This window comes from Hyaena hyaena, unplaced genomic scaffold (assembly GCF_003009895.1).
Source record: "Hyaena hyaena isolate Hyena2069 unplaced genomic scaffold, ASM300989v1 scaffold_64, whole genome shotgun sequence".
Taxonomy (NCBI): Eukaryota; Metazoa; Chordata; class Mammalia; order Carnivora; family Hyaenidae; genus Hyaena; species Hyaena hyaena.
Window position 1 is genome coordinate 574,791 of NW_024080698.1, and position 17,701 is coordinate 592,491.

Below are 17,701 nucleotides of genomic sequence, written 5' to 3' on the forward strand. Positions count from 1 at the left end.
CCCAAAGTCCAGCCAGCCCTGCCACCACCTCCAACCCGAGAGCCAGCCTGAACCAGCCGGGCTCCTACGCCTCCGATTCCACTATTGATCAGCATCCCCACCCCATGCTGTGGCAGCTTCCAGATCATTTCATTTTAATCAGCTGTACGTCTCACTTGAGATGATCAACTGTGTTGGCGCTGGGCCAGTTCTGTAGGATTTGAGGAGGGCAAGGGAAGGGGCGAGGTGGGGTCGCAGGACCAGAGCCCCAGCAGAAGGGCAAGGAAGAAGCGGTGAGCAGGCTGGAAGGGGTAGCCTGGCCTCTCTAACCTCAGTCAGGCAGCTGTGAGAGGCCAGTGACTTTGGTACAGATTTTTCCAGCTTGGCTTCCCATTCGGCAGCTTCAGCCTTCCCGTGCAAATCCTGGATTGCCATTGTTTTTCCTTGAGGGAGGCAGGAGTCAGAGAATATCCCCAGGTTGGCAGTTACTCTTGAAGCCCCTTATCCTCAGAGTAGGCAGCCCAGGTACCCAGAGGCCGAGCGCGCACAGGGAAGACTCAAGTGCTCTGGCTAGGGCACCAGGCGGACGTGCGCCGTGCACAGAGCAGGGTGCACACGGAGGAGGGGAGCCCACCCATGGGCTGTCCCGGGGCCAGACAGGCAGGAGGGATGATTAATGTTGGGGCCTGCTTGCCCAGCCTCACAAGGCTCACGGGAGTGCACACACCAGTACATACTCTCTCCCCAGGGCACAGTCCACAGGGTTCCCAGGCTGTGGGGGGCTGGGCACGGTGGTTACACTGGCTTCTCCCCCAGCAGGGTTTCAGTGGGACGCCACCCTCGCCACCCTCGAGCTCTGCCCTGGCTGCCCCTGGGATGTTGACTGCCTTGGCCATGGCTTTAAGGGACCCAGAAAGAGAATGGGCAGGCAGCCCATAAAAGGAGAGATCTGGCTGGAAAGGGGCCTCTTTTCTCTCACTCTCATATTTAAAGGGGCAGGGGCCAAATCCAATGTCATATTGGCAGTGACGGGGTAAAAGGCAGACCGAGAAGCCAAAGGGCCCAACTCCCTTCTGCCCTCTGGCCACAGTGTGCCAGTGATGACCCCTGCCCCCATTCCCTAAGGGCAGAGGAAGGTCAGTTAGGGGTGGGCAGCCTGGGAATCCTACCCAAGGGTTGCCTAGAACAAGGGAGTCCACCGGAATGGAGACCCACGAGACACGTGTCCACCGCACGTGGGAAGGCGGCCCTACACACGGCATCCTATAGTTGTCCCGGAGCCACGTCGCAGAGCTAGTTACACAGGAACTGCCCAGCTACACACAAACACTTACAATCTAGGCAATATAGAAGGAAACACACACTGGACACACTGACGCAGTATACGCACATGTGCAGCAAACATGTGCATGCGCACGCGCACACACACCTTTATACGCAGACCCTGGTTGCACGGTGGAACCCCAGCATTCAGAATTGCACACATCCTCACCACTTACAACAAGCACTCATACCTCTCCTGCAGAGAATCTGTAGATGAGGCCAGAAAGTGCAGAGTAGAGTACTGGTGTTTGTACAGACCTGAGTAGAAACACAGGAGATGAGAGCGAGCGATGGATGCTAGATAGGAAGACAGAAAGGTAGCAGGTGACACCCAACAGAGCCTAGGCCCCCAAAACTGAAGGTTGCTATAGGGTCTGATGGCCTGTTTCCTGCAGTGGCGAGAGAGAAATGGGTACTGGATACTCCCAACTTGCTTTCTTTCTCTGGTATGTTGAGAGAAGGAGGCATTTTAACTCCCCGAGTTTATCCTCTGTCCCCAGACAAAAAGGCATCTGCCCCCTGGGTCACCAGTCAGAGTCCCTCCAGGAGTCACTTTCCATCAGTGCCACCCCTTTCCTTGACCCATCAGTTCGCTCTGGTTGGTCAGTCGGGTAGGGTCCATCCAGAACCTCTAAACTGTCTGAGGCAGCCCCTTCTGTGGATTTCAGGCCCAAGTTCTGGGTCAAGTACATTTTAAAAAGCAGGTAGGGGACGGAGCCCGTCATCTCAGGCATCGTGTTGTGTACGAGAACAGAGTCTCAAGCTGGGTAGAATCCAGCGGCTCCTTCCCAAATTCGTGCCACCTAGGTCAATAGTGCCTGAAATGTGGCATCATGGGGCATGTTTCCCAGGGCCAGTGAATGCCTGCAGAGAGTCTAACACTTCGCGCCAGGCCTCAGAACTTGGAAGCTCTCGAGGTCCTCTGGATGCCCTGGGTCTAAGTAAGGACACACACGGACACCTTCCCCCGCAGGCAAGCTTGTCCTGGGCCCACTTGCGCGCACAGGGGACCAGTGGGCCTGGCGGCCTTTCTGCCCAGCCAGGCCCTGTTGTAAACCCCGTGGTGAGACAGGGGCTGGGGACAAAAGGAAATCGGAAGTCAAAATTAGTTTGGAACCGGTCGAGAAATTCCAGGCACGTTTCTCCCTAATCCTCCTCCCTTTGGAAATTAGACTTTCAAGTGAAGGCAAGTTTTCTGAAATTACCTCTTTGGCTCCTCGGGCGCAGGCTGGCCTGGCCCAGAGCGGCAGAGGCTCAGCGAGCCGCTCCATGACAGGGAAGTGTGGGGGCTGGCGTGGGGCGGGGAGGCCCGGGGCCCGCGGGAACCTGGTTAGCAAAAGGCGGTGGGTTTTCGGTTTTCGTTTTAAAGTGTAAACCAGCTGAAATATCTTAGGGGCTGGAGAGAGACGCCACTTGATCCCAAAAGACAGGAAGAAATTTCAAGGAGACCGATGGAGGTCCGTAAGCAAGTCAGACGGTCACACTGAGTGGTGAGGAGAAGGTCCATCACGATTCTAGGCCCTAAACTCCTCAGACTCCCTCCTCCTTTGCTCTCTCTACCCTCCGGACCATGGCTATCGTTGCCAACCACCCCCCCTCCACCCTACAGAAAGAAGATAAAGGCTGTCATCTCTGCTCTGGATAGGTGAACGGTCGGCTTGGTGACCTTCTGTGTTCGCCCTTAAACACACACACACACAACAACAACAACAACAACAACAACAACAACTACAACCACCACCGAAAGATGTCAAACACACCCTCAAAGCCGCACAAGGGCCGCAGCAGGCTAGAATCGCTGCGGATCTCGGCCTGGCATCTCTGCTGAAGAAACCCGCCTGAGCCCCCCTCACCCCCACCCCCTGCGCCCCCGGAGCCTTTCGTTCAGGATTCGGCTTCGGTTCTTTTCCGAAGGGCATGCTCCCACCTTCCCACCACCCCGCCCCCACCTCCTTGAAAAAGCCCATACCCAGCCTTAAAATTCTGCCCCAGCTCCAGAGTCGCAGTTCGAGCGGAAGTGCAGGCCAGGCGCTGCGCCCCGGGGCTGCGCCCGGGGGCAGACAAAAACACCAGTCTCCCAGAGTGATAAGAAAATGGAGAATACTGTATTTGCTTTAGAAAGTTTTTACATATAGATAAACACGCAGTTCAGATAACAGTAAAAGCGCCCTACGGGGAGTGAGAGAGATCTCCAAAGCAGCTAAGAAATACTTGGAATAGCTTTTGCATAAGAATACTACAGTCTCACTCTCCGCTTCTGCTAGCGACCGGGGTCCCTCGGCCTAACCCAGCCCGCCACGCCACGCCTCGACTGCCGAGTCGACGCCAGGAACACCCAGTGGGAGGGGAACCCCCAAAAGGAAAGAGACAGGTGAACGGGGGGGGGGGGCGGAGGCAGGGGGGAGAGAGAATGAAAAAGGAAGACGAGAAAAAGCAATATCATATACAGGCAATTTCTACACATATATTACAAACTGGGAAAATGACTGATCATTAAGATATACATAATTCATATAAAATTTTGAAATAAAAATAAAAATCTGTTACAGTCATAACTATTCTTTTTCCACATTTATAACCAGTACCCACACAGGCAGTGACAGAGTAGAGAGAAAAAGGTGCTTACGAAGAAAATGATTGTCTGCTGAACAAAAAACAGAAGATTGCATCTTGTTTGACCAATACTTGGACTTAAAAACAGAGAAAGAAAGAGAGCGAGGGAGGAAAAAAGAGAGAGCGAGCAACAAAAGGCGAGAAACATTTGCTATTTCCCTCTCGAGGAGTTCTTTTTTTTTTTTTTTTAACAAATTCCGAACGGAGATGGCGGTTTTATTTTTTTTTTTCTCTCTTTTTGTCTGTTTTGCTTTTGTCATCTTGTCGTCGTGGTGGCGGTCGGTTTTTGTATAGTCGACTCTTTTTAAATCGTTTTAAACTAGAGAGAATATTTTCCCAGATACAAATAAATCGTCATGCAGGTGGGGTGCCGGGTCCGTGGGAACCGAAAGGAGAAGCCGTGCTTGTCCTAGAAAGTATACAATTGTCACCTCTTTTATGCTTTCTGCCCGCAACATCAGCGTTTGTGACTGTCTGTCGGCGTCGCGGTCCTTTGGGGTGGCCGTGGTGGTGGATGGTGGTTGGGGTTGTTGATAGTTTGCGTTTCATTTGTTATCTTTTCTTGGTTTTGAATATACTTTTGGCTGGGGTGGACGTATGTGTACGTGTGTGTGTATGATGGTGTATCCTGATTTCGGTTTGCTCTGGGGATGGAGGAGGAAGAGGAGGAAGAGGAGGAGGGCGAGGAGGAGGCGGAGGGGGAGGAGGGGGAGGGGAGGAGGGCGGCCTTGGCTATCATACATCACATTCCGAGTCGCTGGAGGTTACCGAGAGGATGGAGGTGCCGGTGTCCGCGCGCTCCGTCAGGCTGGACACGCTGGTGGTGGGGCTGGCCGCCGTAGACGGCGACTCTGCCGAGCCGTGCGTGGGGCAGCCGGGCTCGGCCAGCGAGCGCATGCCGCTGGGTCCGATGGCCTGGTGTTGCAGCCTGCGGGAGACAGAGAGCGGCACCAGCCCTTGACACAGAGGCCCCGCCACCGAGCTCCGTCCAGCGGCCTCCCCGCGGCCCCGGCCCCGCGCCCCTGGCCACCACCCCGACTCTGCTCTCTGCGCTCGTTACTTCGCGCCCCACCCCAAGCCCCCGGCTGCTCGTGGGCCGCCGCGGAGCCTCCCCGGCGCGGGGGCTCGGCTCTCCTCTCTCCTTCCCGGGGCTCCCTGGAGCTTCCCATAGCTTCCCAGTTCGGAGCCGGGCCCAGAGGAGAGGTAGAGCCCGAGGCCGGAGGCCTGGGGAGGCCTCCGGATGCCGCGTCCCGAAGGGGCTCAAGTCGGAGACGGACAGGGTGCCCCGTCCTCCCCCGGCCCTTGGGTCTCTTCAGACTGGGCCGGCTGCCGGGCGCGGGGGGTCCCCGCAGGGCCTCCTGTCCCAGCTCCCCACCAAACGCGCCCAGAGCTGCGGGGTGATCACCCGCAGCCTCTCCCGAGTAGGACCCGCGGGCTCTGCTCTCTGGATCCCTGCGCGCAGCGCAGGAGCAGGGGAAGGGAGAACCGAGAAGCCGGAAGCGGAAAAAGTGGGGAAGAGGAGCCAGAGAGAAAGGAGAGAAGAAGGCAGGGGCGGGTGCAGAGCGGTCTCGGTCTGCCCCTGCCGCACTGGGCCGCCGCCGCCCGAGCCTCGAGTCTCTGAGTTCCTCCGAGGAGGCCTTCCCCTGGTCCCGGGGAGCTCCCCCTCTCGGGCGAAAACCTGGCTCTCCGGGCAAGGGTGAGGGGGCGCGGGGGTCAGGCCCGGGCCACCGATCGGCAAACACACCGGCTCACTCCGGGAGCTCACGCCCGGCCTCCAGCCCCCGGCAACCGTCAGCAGTGGGAGCTCTGCTCCCTGTGGTGCCTCGGGCCCAGCGCCTTTGCGCGCCAGGGAGGGACACAGGCTCCTTACCCGGGCTTTTACCCAACTTCCTCCTATCCCCCTTCCCTCCATTCCTGGCCCCTTCCTCCTCCCTCTTTCCCTCTAGTTATTTTTCTCCCGACTTCCCCCAGGCCCAAGGCCGCTGACCCGTCAAGCCCAGCCAACTTTGAGACTTTGCGGCTCCTGGTGACTTCCCAAGTTAGTGTACCAAGGGGATGCTCCTTGACTGAGGCATGAGGGCCAACACACACACACACACACACACACACACACACACACACACACACACACACACACACAAGGCCTCTCTGCTCCCAGCCTGATTTTCCTGCTCCCGGCCAGGCCGTTTGCAATGCTGGGGGAAGAAGGCCTGCTCCACGGTGGCCACCGACCTTTTTCGTTTTGCGGCAGACCCAGGTTCAGTTTCCTTCCTATGACACTGTGGATTCCTCCTGGGTTTTTGCAATGCGTGGAAATGAGAACCGGATGGCAAGGACTGCTTCCCTCCCTTCCCGGTCCGTAGGCTCCCGAGCAGTGCCCAGCGGTGGAAGGGCTGAGCAGGTGGGAGGGTGCAGCGCAGGGCTACCGCACCCAGGGCTGGGACCGGGGGCCGTGGGCACTCAGGACCTCCCTCTCCCTCTCTCTCTCTCTGTCTCTCTCTCCACCCTGCCGAAAGCCCCTCTCCGACAGAGCAGTCAATAATCCCCCTGCCCGTCCCTCTGCTGCGCGTCTGGGCAAGTGGAAACTTTCCTCCAACTGGCCAGGGGGTCGAGGCTTCTCGCGTGCTCGGCAGCCATTGGCACCCTGCCCCGCCCGCCGCCCGCATCTCGACCCCTCTCTCCCTCCCCGGCCCGCGAGCCGCGGAGCCAGGCCGCGCGGGCCCGCCACTGACCTGTTCTTGGCCGCCGCGGCGCGGTCGCGCTGCCTCCGGTTCTTAAACCAGTTGCCTACTTGTGTGGGAGTGAGGCCGGTGGCCTGGGCCAGTTCGCGTTTCTTGCTGGGGTTGGGGTAGGGGTCCTGCAGGTACCACTCCCGCAGCAGGCTCCGAGTCCGCTCCTTGAAGCAATGCGTCTTCTGCTCGCCGTCCCAGATGGTGCGCGGCAGCGGGAACTTCTTGCGCACGCGGTACTTGTCCACCGGGCCGAGCGGGCGGCCGCGCAGCTTCTCGGCCTCCTGGTAGTGCGCCTCGAGCCACATGGCCTGCAGCTTGCCGTGAGACTCCTTGGTGAACTTGTGGTTCTCCAGGATGTGGTAGAGGTCGCGGAAGTTGCCCGTGTGGAAGGCGACCACGGCGCGCGCGCGCAGGATCGACTCGTGCTTGTTGATGGCCTCGCACGCCCCGGGGGCCACGGGCAGCGACCAGAGGAAGCGGCCCAGCCGCTCGATGTCGCCCGTCTCCTCCAGCGTCTCGCAGACGCTGGCCACCTGCTCCGGCGAGAAGTTGAGGGTGGGCAGCTGGAACATGGACAACTCTTCCGGGGGGGCCCTGGAGCCGCCGCCGCCGCCGCCGCCGCCGCCGCCCGCTCCGCCAGCACCGCCGCCGCCCGCGCCGTTCCCGCCGCCGCCCGCGCCGCCGCCGCCGCCCGCGCCGTTCCCGCCGCCGCCACTCGCCAGAAGTAGGGAGCGGTGATGAGGATCGGCGAAGTTTGGCAACAAGAAGTGGGAGGAACAGAGGTCTAGGGGGGAGCGGAATACCATGGACTGACCTGAGAGGAGAGGAGAAAATTCAGGGAGAGGAAGAGAGAGGGGAGGAAGAGGAGGAGAGGGGCGACGGGGACCAGGAGGAGGGAGAGGAGAGGGGGGAGGAGGAGAAGGAAAGGAGGGGGGAGCGGGAGGAGGAGGAGGGGGAGGAGGAAGGGCGTAAGGGACACCCACACCCCACACACATCCACACACACACACACCCGCGCAGCCACATAGAGAGGGAGGAAGGAGAGCGGCCCGGTGCGCGCGCGCAGAGAGAGAACCCGAGACAGAGAGGGAGAGGGGGAGAGAGAGGGAGAGAGAGAGAGAGAGAGAGAGGGAGAGGGAGAGCCAACCACCGCCGAGTCAAGATTCAGCGATTCCACAGCAATCGCCCTAATGACAACAGCCTCATAATATCTCCCCTAAATCCACAGTGAGTGCAGCATTGAAACATTTTGTTTCGCTTTTCTATTGGTCTGCGGCGTGTCGTTGTGGCGTTGCCACGGCAACCGCTGCCAATCACTGTCAGCCCTGCCAATCAATACCGAGAACGTAAGGACGGTTTTACCACTTAGCCAGAGTGGGGGGGAGGGGGAGAGGAGAGAAAGAGGGAGAAGGGGGAGAAAGAGATTTTTTTTTTTAATCTTTGCAACTCTTAATCTCGCCACTTCTCTCTCGCTCTCTCTCGCTCTCGATGTCTCTGAGCTCCCTTCTTCCCTCTTCCCCCAAAGAAGTTGATCCAGAAATTCAAAAAGCTGTGGGCATAGAGTTGTTGAATGGGATGTGCAATTAAGGGGGGGGGATTTTTGTGGGGGAAGTAAGAGGCTCCCCACGCAGCCTGAAGGCCGAAGGGCAGCCCTCACGGAGAGGCCGAGGGCCAGCCGAGCAGGCACGGTTTGCACACGGTGTGGTGTGGACGTCGGGCTGTCTCTTTCTGCCCATGTGAGCACTAATACTGGTGAGGAAGAAAGAACAGATGAGATCATGGGGCCCACCGCAGGCTGACCCTGGCTACGTCGGCGGGTTTCCTGGATTTCGGGGGGCACCTGACGCCTGAGAGGCTGAGCTCAGGCCCCAGGGTGTTGGAAGCCGCCCTGGCCTCCCACGTCCTGGATCACCGGCCACGTTTCCCTCAATTGCATCTGCACTGGATTCCACCCGTTTCTCTTTCCTCGCTCCTGGTCAAGGAGACTTGATTTCCCTTATTGCCCTGTATTATAAAATGCCAGCACAAATAACAGTACACTTCTTTTTACCTTGAAAGGCAAGCCACGTCTTTGTTTGCCCCTAGACTTCAGCTGTGTCTCCTGGGAGCTGAGAAGTCTGGAACCCTCTGGAACCGCCCCCCCTCCCCCCACATGCCTGCTACCTCCGCTCCTCCAAGGAGTTCTGGACTTGCCTATCAGCCCCAGAAGGACAATCAAACTTTGGAGGCCTCCCCAAAGAGGCGGATAGGCCTGAACATTGCATGCTTGCTCATATTGTAAAGAAACAAAAAATAATACAACTAATTTGTCTAAGCAAAGTAACATCACAAGCCTAAAACAGACCCCACCAGGCCCATAGGATAGAGAGAGCCCTCCCTCCCTCTGGCCACTGCAACCCCCCTCCCCCACTCCCAGGGGCGGGTATGGGTATTTTATTCTAAGGTATGTTGCTTTTAAGAAGATGTAATCAGCATCTTTAGCGGGGCCTCCCTTTGTGAGGCCTCTGTAACTATGGAAGTGTGATTTACGCAGATTTGTCGGGGTCAGAGACGTCTTTCCCCTGAGCACTGTGTATATTTAGACAGGCCTCGGTTTGGTGTTAAAAAGTGTATATTTTGAATGAGTTCACACACAGTAGCCAACAATGCCCACATTGTCGGCCCGTGTACAACGCGTATTGAAACGGAGCGTCCAGACTTCAACTAATCTGCCCTCAATAAAGCTGAAATAATTATCCTAAGCTGCCTTTCCAGAAGAAAAATCATTGAGGAATTCAAAACTCTTTAAAAAAAAAAAAAAGATCTTTTCTACATTCCGATGCAGATCTGGGGGCGAGGCAGAGTCCACACCACTTTGGAGATCTCAATGAGGGAGGAGAGAAAGAGATTGAGCGAGAATTTAAATGGGAAACCTAACGTGACTAGGGCTGTGAGTGTCCCACCCCCTAAACCCTGAGCTCGGGCCCTGCTTAGGCCTTGACTCCCGCGGAGCGAGGCCTCCTGGACAGAGAAGTGCAAGTTGCCCTCGGAGTCTCTGCTCTGGCAGGGAAGATCTGGACGGGGCGTGGGGGCCCATACAGCCTGGGGCAGCCGAGGGTCGCAGGTCCTAAACCCCAAGACAGAGACAGAGAAATACTGGCTCAAAGGGAAGACCCGCCAAGGCCCGCTTCGGGTGATCTCTCCCCTCCAGCTATCATGCCTCCAACCGTGAGTCCTTTTCCGTTCGGCTTCGAAGCTCTGGGCGGTCGTTCACTGCGGGCCCAGAAAGAGCCCTAAGGTTGGGACACAAAAACAGACGCTTCATCTTTTCTTCCCGATCCCTTTCTCTTGTAGGGGAAGGATTATAGGCTGAGGGGTGGGAGGGGGAAGGGGCAGGAGGAGGAAGCGGGGAGGGGGGGGAGGAAGGAATGAAAAAGGGGAGGGGAGTGGGTATTGTGCCGCGTGTGGGGGGAGAATTCCTACGGGTGGGTTTCCGAATATTGTGTTCAACTTTTTGAAAGCAGCTCGTGACCCCGAAACTGCATCCCCTGGAGCCGAGGACCCAGGCGCCGGGCGGGCGGGTGAACCCAGCCAGTCCCCTCCCCGTCCTCACAACCCCCGCCTCCGGGTGGGGGGCGACCCGGCCTCTCCCGGGCGCAGCCCGGCCAGGCCAGCCCCGGAGGGAGGCTGGGCAGGTGCCGCGGGCTCCGCCGAAAAGTGCGGAAATGGAAGAGCGTCGCCACTCACGGAGAATTGAGGCAAACGGGGCCGACACTCCGCTCGGCGACACCCCTGCCCCCAGCCCCGGCCCGCGGCGCCCGCAGACGCGCCGCAAATCGCGCGCTGGGGTGGCGGCCGCGCCTCGGGAGTGCAAAGCCCGGCGGAGGGCGGCTGCGAGGCGCGCAGCTTTGTGCGCTGGGACAGAGCCGGGCGCGGCGGGGCGGGCGGCCGGCCCGGGCTGTCAGAGACGCCCCGCGGAAGCCAGCTCCGCGGCGCCCAGGGAGCCCGCCTGGCGGCCCTGCGGCCGCCAGCGCCTCTCCGCCCTGGTCCGAAGCACGGTGTCCGCCTCCCGGAGCCGGTAAGTTGGGAGTCCCGAGAGCTGGGTGCTGGGGGGAGGCGGGGCGGCGTGTCTCCCGCGCGGGCGACTGGACTGGCTCCCGCTGGAGCTGGGGGTGCAGGCTCCGCGGGGTCCCGGTCTAGTAGGTCCCACTGACCGTGGAGGGGGGAGGGGGCTATGGGTCCCCCCAGAGCTTCCCCTCCCAAATTCCCAGGCGCTGCGCGTTGGAGAGGGGGCGTAGGAGCAGAAGGACCTCGGGTTCCGGGGCCCAGGCGCCTTTCACGCCGCTCCGGGGGCCCGAGGCACTGGGCAGAGCCAGGGAAGGGAGCTGCGCTTGGGGGGGCATCTGGAGGGGGTGGCGCGCAGGCGGGCGGCCCCAGCACCCTGGGCCTCTCAGAGCGGGCAGATCCGGATGCATGGGTCAGCCCTCGGGGCCTGTACTTCTCCCCTGCCCTCTGGCCGCTCCGACTCCCGGATCTGGGACTCGGAGCCCGTACAGGCCGAGGTCACAAAATTGCCACCGTCTGTCTGCTGTAGTCCTGGGCCAGGCAGCCGGCAGGGCTGCGCACAGGTGGTGCGGGGAGAAAGGGCGTTTGAGCCAGAGAGTGTCTTTCTCGTACTAGGACCTACTGGGCACTTATCGACAAAACCAGCCCCGACCCCAGCGGACTCAGGTCCCCTGGGAGAGGTGTCGGAGAGACCCACTTCGCGTTTGGCGTTACCGGGAAAGCCCAGAGGTCTGCAAGCCTCCCGGCTGGAGCAACTGCACACGTTCGGCCCTGCTCAGCTCCCTAAGGCCGCTTCGTCCTGGGGGGCAACGGCCCTTCCGGCCCCCAGGACGTCGGGAGGCGCCGGCTGGCCCAGTGGCCGGCGGTTTGGGCCTCCCCGCGAGCAGCAAACTGAGGCGCTAGGCGCCGGCGGCGGAGGAGGGCGCAGGGGAGCGCAGCACGTTGGCGGGGAGGCCGAGAAGCCCTTCAAGGACCCCGATTACTTTCCTTTGAATGAAAAACAACAACAACAACAACAACTGCTCCCTCCCTGCGCCTCCGCCGCCCCCCCCCCCCCCCCCCCCCCCCCCCCCCCGCCTTAGCCTCCGGGGACCCGCGCTCCGAGCAATTGTCGCTCGGGACAGTAAACACAGCTCAGTTGCCTCAACTTTCTCCGCACATAAAAGTTCCTGGCGTGCGGGGAAATTTGAATATTTGATCAGCCCCTTTGAGTGACCCTCATTAGCTTGGCGCCCTGCTAAGGCTCCGGCATTGCAAGAAAGCTGCTGGGCCCGGCATTTGTATGCCTTGTTAGCGCTGCTTAATGAAGCTGCCCCGACGGCTCAAAGGCGGCCTCCGGGGCCGGCGCTGCGCACCTCTCGGCACCCCACTCTGCCTAATGAGCCCCACCGCCCGCCGAAGGCCTCTTCGCCCCCCACATCCTCAAACAAGAGAGGTTTGGCTCAGTCTTGGGCGACCGCACCTCCCACTGCCAGGCCCAGGAGAGTGTGCCCAAACCGGTCCCAGCTGGCTGTAGTGACCCAGCTCCAAGAGAGAGAGAGAGAGAGAGAGAGAGAGAGAGAGAGAGAGAGAGATGGGAGACATCGGGGTTGTGAGTCCTTTGGGCTGGGGAGGAGGGTCGTGGCCTCAGGTTCTAGTCCAGGGAGGACACTGCCAACTCTCCTGAGAGAGGGCCAATTTCAAACCATTCACCTGGGCTCCTTTAAGGATGCATTGGACTAATGTTGGGGTGGCCGAGGGCAGATGTCCAGGGGTCACTTTTCCATCCCCCTCCCACACCAAGTTCCTTTGGGCTCCACTGCCCAGGAGGCTGCCTATGTCTTAGCAGGGATCTCCTTAGGAGAACCAGAACTGTGCTAGGGATTGCATTTGAGCAAGGGCACGCACGCTCAACTCTTCAAACCATCACTGCCCCTCCGTCCACAGACCCCAAAGGGTCAAACGCAGTTGGCACTACGTTCAACTGGCCCCCTTCCCCCAGAGAACCATGCCTTCTCTGGTGTCTCTTTAATCATGCTCCCAGCCCCGTGGGAAGCCGAGAGAAAGCACTTAAAAGCAGGGCCACTCTGTCCAGCACCAACTGGCTGTTAAGACAAGATGGGACTGAAACAAGCCTGAAGGGGAGGAAGAAAAGGAGACTTTGGAAGGAAGGGGGACCAAAGCCACCATCCACTTCCCCCTTCCTCAGCGGGGCAAGTGACATGGTTGGCCGGCGAGGCTAAGGAGGCCCACTAGAAGTTGTTTCAGTTTTCCGAAAAAGGAGTGGACTCCCTCTCTGCCCCTTCCCAGGCCCTTTCCCCCGGACAGTTGTCACTACAGGTCCCTCCTTGCGCACCCAGTCCTTGGGCTTTGGAGGGGGGATTAATGCACTGGGCTTGGGAAACAGGCTTCTCGCAGACCCCCGTTCTTGGGACTTCCAGAGGTGCCCCCCACCTCATGCCCACAATCCCTCAGGTACAGCAGGTAGGCCAGGTTGGTAGCCTCAGGATGGTACCCCAGGGTGACGACCTCTAGGAATGAGTGGCGCCCAGCCAGCCCTCACCCTCTGCCAAAAGGCCAGCAAGGCCCTGGATGGCAGTGCCTTCGAAGTCCATCTGGCCTGCTCCTTTCTTTCCCCCAGCTCAACTGGCATGCCCCGCCCCATTTCCCAGGCCACGACCCCCTAATTTAAGCCCAAACTGACGATCCTTAGGGGTCATCTCTGCCCTGGGGAGGATGGTGCCTGGGCCTTGATCCATGCAAAGGGCAAAGGTAGGAGCGGGCACGCGAGGAATGAACGATGTTGGAGAGAAAGAGGACCTGAAACGGGGTAAAACTCAGTCCTGTGGCCCCAAGGCCAGGCCCACCGACTGCTCAGGGGAGGAGGTGAAGGGAGGGGGCTAGGAGTCCGCAGGCTTCGGTCGGGGCAGCGGGGACCTAAGGCGTCGGCGTGGGGGGCTAGATCCAGAGGAGAGGGGCGGGGAGGCGGGGGTCGGGGGAGCGCGCAGGACGGAGGAGGGGGGTGCGGCTCTTTAAGAGCCACACCGCTGGCAGGAGAAGCGCGCGGCCCGGTGCTGGTAGCGCATTGACCCCGAAGGGGAATTAGCGGGAAGGGAGCGGCCGGGCTCCGCCGGCTTTGTCCGGGGGCGACCAGAGAGGCCGAGGCACAAGAATAAGGAGCGACCGCGTCGTGAAAGGCCGCGCCGAGGCGGCGGCGCTGCAGCTCTTGACTTCTGAGCAGGGCTTAGAAAGCTTGTCCCGGCTTAAGCCGAACTGCGAGCGCTGGGCCCTGAGCGCCGAGTCCGCGGGCTCCGAGATCCCCGGCCTCGGAGCCACGGGATGAAGGGACCCGGGATGGCCGGGAACCTGGCAAAGCTGCTTTGGGCTCTACAGCTCCCTGACCCTAGCGCGGAGCTGCCAGCCTGACTGGCCGCGCCGGGGCAAGGCCAGAGAAAGAATTTTCTCTTTCCAACTTCGGGTTTTGGTTTTGTGTGTCCACTTGGAGCAGCTCCGGAGCTGGACGACCCCAAATGGATTCCCAACAGGTGGCCGGGTAAGTCCATTTGAAAATTCTGGTCATCCTATCAGCTCCCCCTTGGCCTCCTTCCTTTTTCCCCCTCCCAGGTCCCCCCTACCCCACCCCCCGGGCCTCCCCGAAATCCCTGTGCTCCTTCCCGGGGTAAAGGCAGGGAGAAGGGTGGTAGTGGCGATGAGAGGCGCCCTCTCCTTGGGGGTCCTCTGTCCTCCAGCTTCAGCTCAGGATCGCTGGCTGGCGGGCCCCGCGAAGCTCCACCCAGTACCTTAGCTCCGTTGTGGGCCCTGATACCTCAAGGTGTGCGTGTGGCAGGGGGTGGGGGAGGTTGAGTAGGGGAGGGCACGCCGCAGCATCTCACCAGCAGAGACGACAGGAAGGGGGCGGGGGACCCCGTGGCCCGGCGGCCTTTGTGTGTGGGGTTAAGGCACAGACCCAACTCTACACCCTCTTTTATGCGAGACCCGGGATCCGGCCCGGGGGAGCCCGCGCCGGCTGTACAATAGCCCGCAGAAGGGCTTCTTGGCAGCCGGGGGTGGGGACGGGGTGGGGGAGGTGGAGGGGGCTAGCGGCGGGAGGAGGGGGAAGCTGAGAAAGGCAAAGGCAAGAAACCCCGGGCGTCCGAGGGAAAAGTCGGAAAATGTCCTCGGAGCGCGCGGGAAACCGAGGCGCGCGCGCGCGCGCTCGCGGGCGCACATCCTCTCTGTCACCCACTCTTACACGCGCATTCACACCCACTCCACGCAGGTAACCCACGCACGCGGACCTCGCAAGTGCCGGGTCGCCAGCCTCCGCGCCCAAGCGGAGCCGCGAGCCGAGCCGCCCTCCTACCTCCCCAGCTCCCCGGCTGTCAAGAGCCCTTCCGCGCGGCCACCGGGCCGCCGGTGCCCGGAGAAGGACTGGGGGAGCTGCGCGGGCCCCCAAGGCTGGGGCTCTGGGAGGATCTTACCTGCCGAAAGGTAAGGGAAGCCGGGAGCAGGAAGCAGCGGCGGATAAATATTCATTAGGAAGTGTAAGTGTCTCCTTTTAAACCTCGCGGCGCGCGCTCTCGCTCCTCTCTCTCTTTCCCTCCCTCCCTCTGTCCTCTTCTGAGGCTCTCTCCCCCTCTCACTCAGCCTCCCCCCCCCTTTCCTGCGAAATGCCGGGTGGATCCCCGTCTAGCTAACCTGTTGGGAAGCCTGAGCCCTGGGCAGCGCCTCCACAGCTGTTTGCCTTCGCTCTTGGGGAGCGCGTTCCCCATCCACCCTCCCTCCTCTCGCCCAGCCCCTCACCCCTCCTAAATTACTACATCATTAGCTTTATTTTCCGGCGTGGGGGGGGGGGTTGGTAACGGCACAGCCCGACGCAGCTCCTCAAAGCAGGGCGAAAAGCCGGCGTTCTCTGAGTCTGCCCCAACCCCATCCCCACCCAGTCTCTTTCTTTTTTTCCCCTCCGGCCATCTCCACCTCCATCCTGGATCAGCCCAGCTTCCCCAGCCTTCCTTCCCTTGCCGCCAACAATCTAGATCCCCGGCTGGGTGGGCAATGAGATGCCAGGTCTGTAGGTTCAAGCGCGCCTTTACTGGAACTTCACCCTGCAGTGGGTGTGGGGGTAGTTCTCTGAGTCCCCCTTTCCCACGTAGGTTTTATAGCTTCACCCTGAGTGGGCACCTGGGCATCTTAGGTCTTAGGATCAAACCACGGGGCGCACTTTCAGGGCCTCTCCTTGCCAGGCCTCAGGACCCCCGGGCCATAGCCTTTCGGTCGGGCTTGGGAGGCCGCGTGGAAGGTGGGGGAGCGGTGGCCTCACTTTATGCGATTGCGCAGTAGAGACAGACCCATCGACTGACGGACTGACAATGGCCTTCTACAACAAACTGACCTGAAGTTAGGCGCGAGTCCGCATCTTTCTCCCTCACGTTCACGAGAAAACACATCAACAGGACTCCAGGGCCGCACGTCCCCACAGGACCCCTCTGTGCCTCGCTTGCAGCCGCAGGCGGGCACACACACCCCCGCATCCCCACCCCCGCACGCACCCGGGCAGCGCTCCAGCGGCCCCGGAGACTAGAAGGCGACAGGGCCGGCAAAGCGGCTCCCAGCAGAGGCGTACGTCGCAAGCCTGCTACCGGACGACCTCGGCCACCCTTCTCCCCACTCCAGCCCCCTAGACCACTCCAAGGGTTTTAAGAGACGGCGTGGTCCCAGGGTGCTTGGGGGTGGCTGGGCCCCGAGCTCCCGCTGCTGGCTGAGGTGGGAGCGGGAGGAGGGGCCGAGGGGGCGGGCCCAGGCAAGTTCCCAGTTACAAATACGGCTGCTCTCACTAGGCCTAGGAGGAGGGCTTCGGCCCCAAACACGCGTATCGCTGGCCGCGAGGCGCCGTCACTTCCACTCTTGGGTCCTGCACTTCCCCAGGATCCTAGGGCTCTTTCGGCCATTTGGTGGCCCGGGTTTGGGGCGGGGTCTCGAGGCTCTGGAGACCTAGCGACCCCACCTCCACCCCTACCCCCCATTTGGCCCCGCCGAAATCCAAGACCAGACCCAGAGGCTGTTTGGACCCTTCCAGAAGGGAGGGGGGCGCAGGATCCTTGGAGGGTCTGTCTGCTCCAGGAAAGTTGAGAAGTTGGGCACCTAAGATGGAAGAGAGGCCAAGAGGGTCCCGAGCTAGCAAACCCTATTAACCTCTCATCCCACCCTAAGCCCCGAGTTTGTACTCGCACACCTCCTCCTCCCCAAGAGGACCCAGCAGGTCGCACACGTCAGGCTTGAGCGGAGTCACCTGACAGCCAGTGCACAGATCGTACGTGCAGTTGTAACCGAGTGCACGCGGTGGAATTAAGAGGAACACTAAAAACCAGAATTCGAGGAAAAAAGAAATGTCCACAGGCAGAATCATTCTAGTGCATGGTCCAGTTGTCCAGATGCAGACAAAAGCCACCATGCCCGCACCGAGTGACCCCAGCCACACGGGGAGAGTGGACCGAGTGAGGACGCAGGCTGCGAAGCCAACGGCTTCCTTCTAGAGGGATGTTGGCTCCCCGAGGGAAAAACTCTGTCGAGCCGACCGTGAAAGGTTTCAGGTCAAGTCCAGGAGACTACAAAGAGCACCTCCTCCACCCCAAAGCTGACCCTTTCCCCTTGCTCTCAGCTGAGCTGGAGACACCCAGAAGAGAGCATTCCAGGAAAGAGCCATCTGGATCAGGATCTTTCATTTGTTGTTATTATTATTGGTTTGGGAGATGGCATTCTGAAGGAGGATGGGGTGGAGAGCAGAGGCGCACTTCACTCAGTGCCAGGAGATTCCCGATCCCCAATGGGAACTTTGGGCTCTAATCAGGTTCCAGAAGCCAGAGGGCCCCTTCCCCTCCTCTTATACTACATGTAGTCATTAAAAAAGACACATTAGCTCAGCTCCACATCTTCCTGCCTTTTCCCTTCCATCCCAGCAAATAAAATCAGTCTGCAAAAGAACACTCCAAAGAAAACGGAATTATTTGGTTTATTAAACTACTTTGCTTTGT

The 17,701-nt window shown here is 60.2% G+C and overlaps 1 protein-coding gene across 1 annotated transcript; it reads right to left on the reverse strand.

Moving 5' to 3' along the window:
- Window positions 1-4,650: 4,650 nt before the first annotated feature.
- SIX3 (SIX homeobox 3) lies at window positions 4,651-7,453 on the reverse strand. The gene is made up of 2 exons (XM_039232379.1): window positions 6,648-7,453; window positions 4,651-4,843 (listed from the first exon to the last, which is right to left on the reverse strand). The coding sequence occupies exons 1-2, from the start codon at window positions 7,451-7,453 to the stop codon at window positions 4,651-4,653; spliced, it is 999 nt and encodes a 332-aa protein (XP_039088310.1).
- Between the last annotated feature and the right edge of the window lie 10,248 nt (window positions 7,454-17,701).

Excerpts from the sequence above, each read along its gene's own strand:
- SIX3 (XM_039232379.1), bottom strand. The coding sequence starts at position 7,453 with ATGGTATTCCGCTCCCCCCTAGACCTCTGTTCCTCCCACTTCTTGTTG. Across the intron at positions 4,844-6,647 it reads GCCGCGGCGGCCAAGAACAG|GCTGCAACACCAGGCCATCG; the intron begins GTCAGTGGCGGG and ends TGTCTCCCGCAG.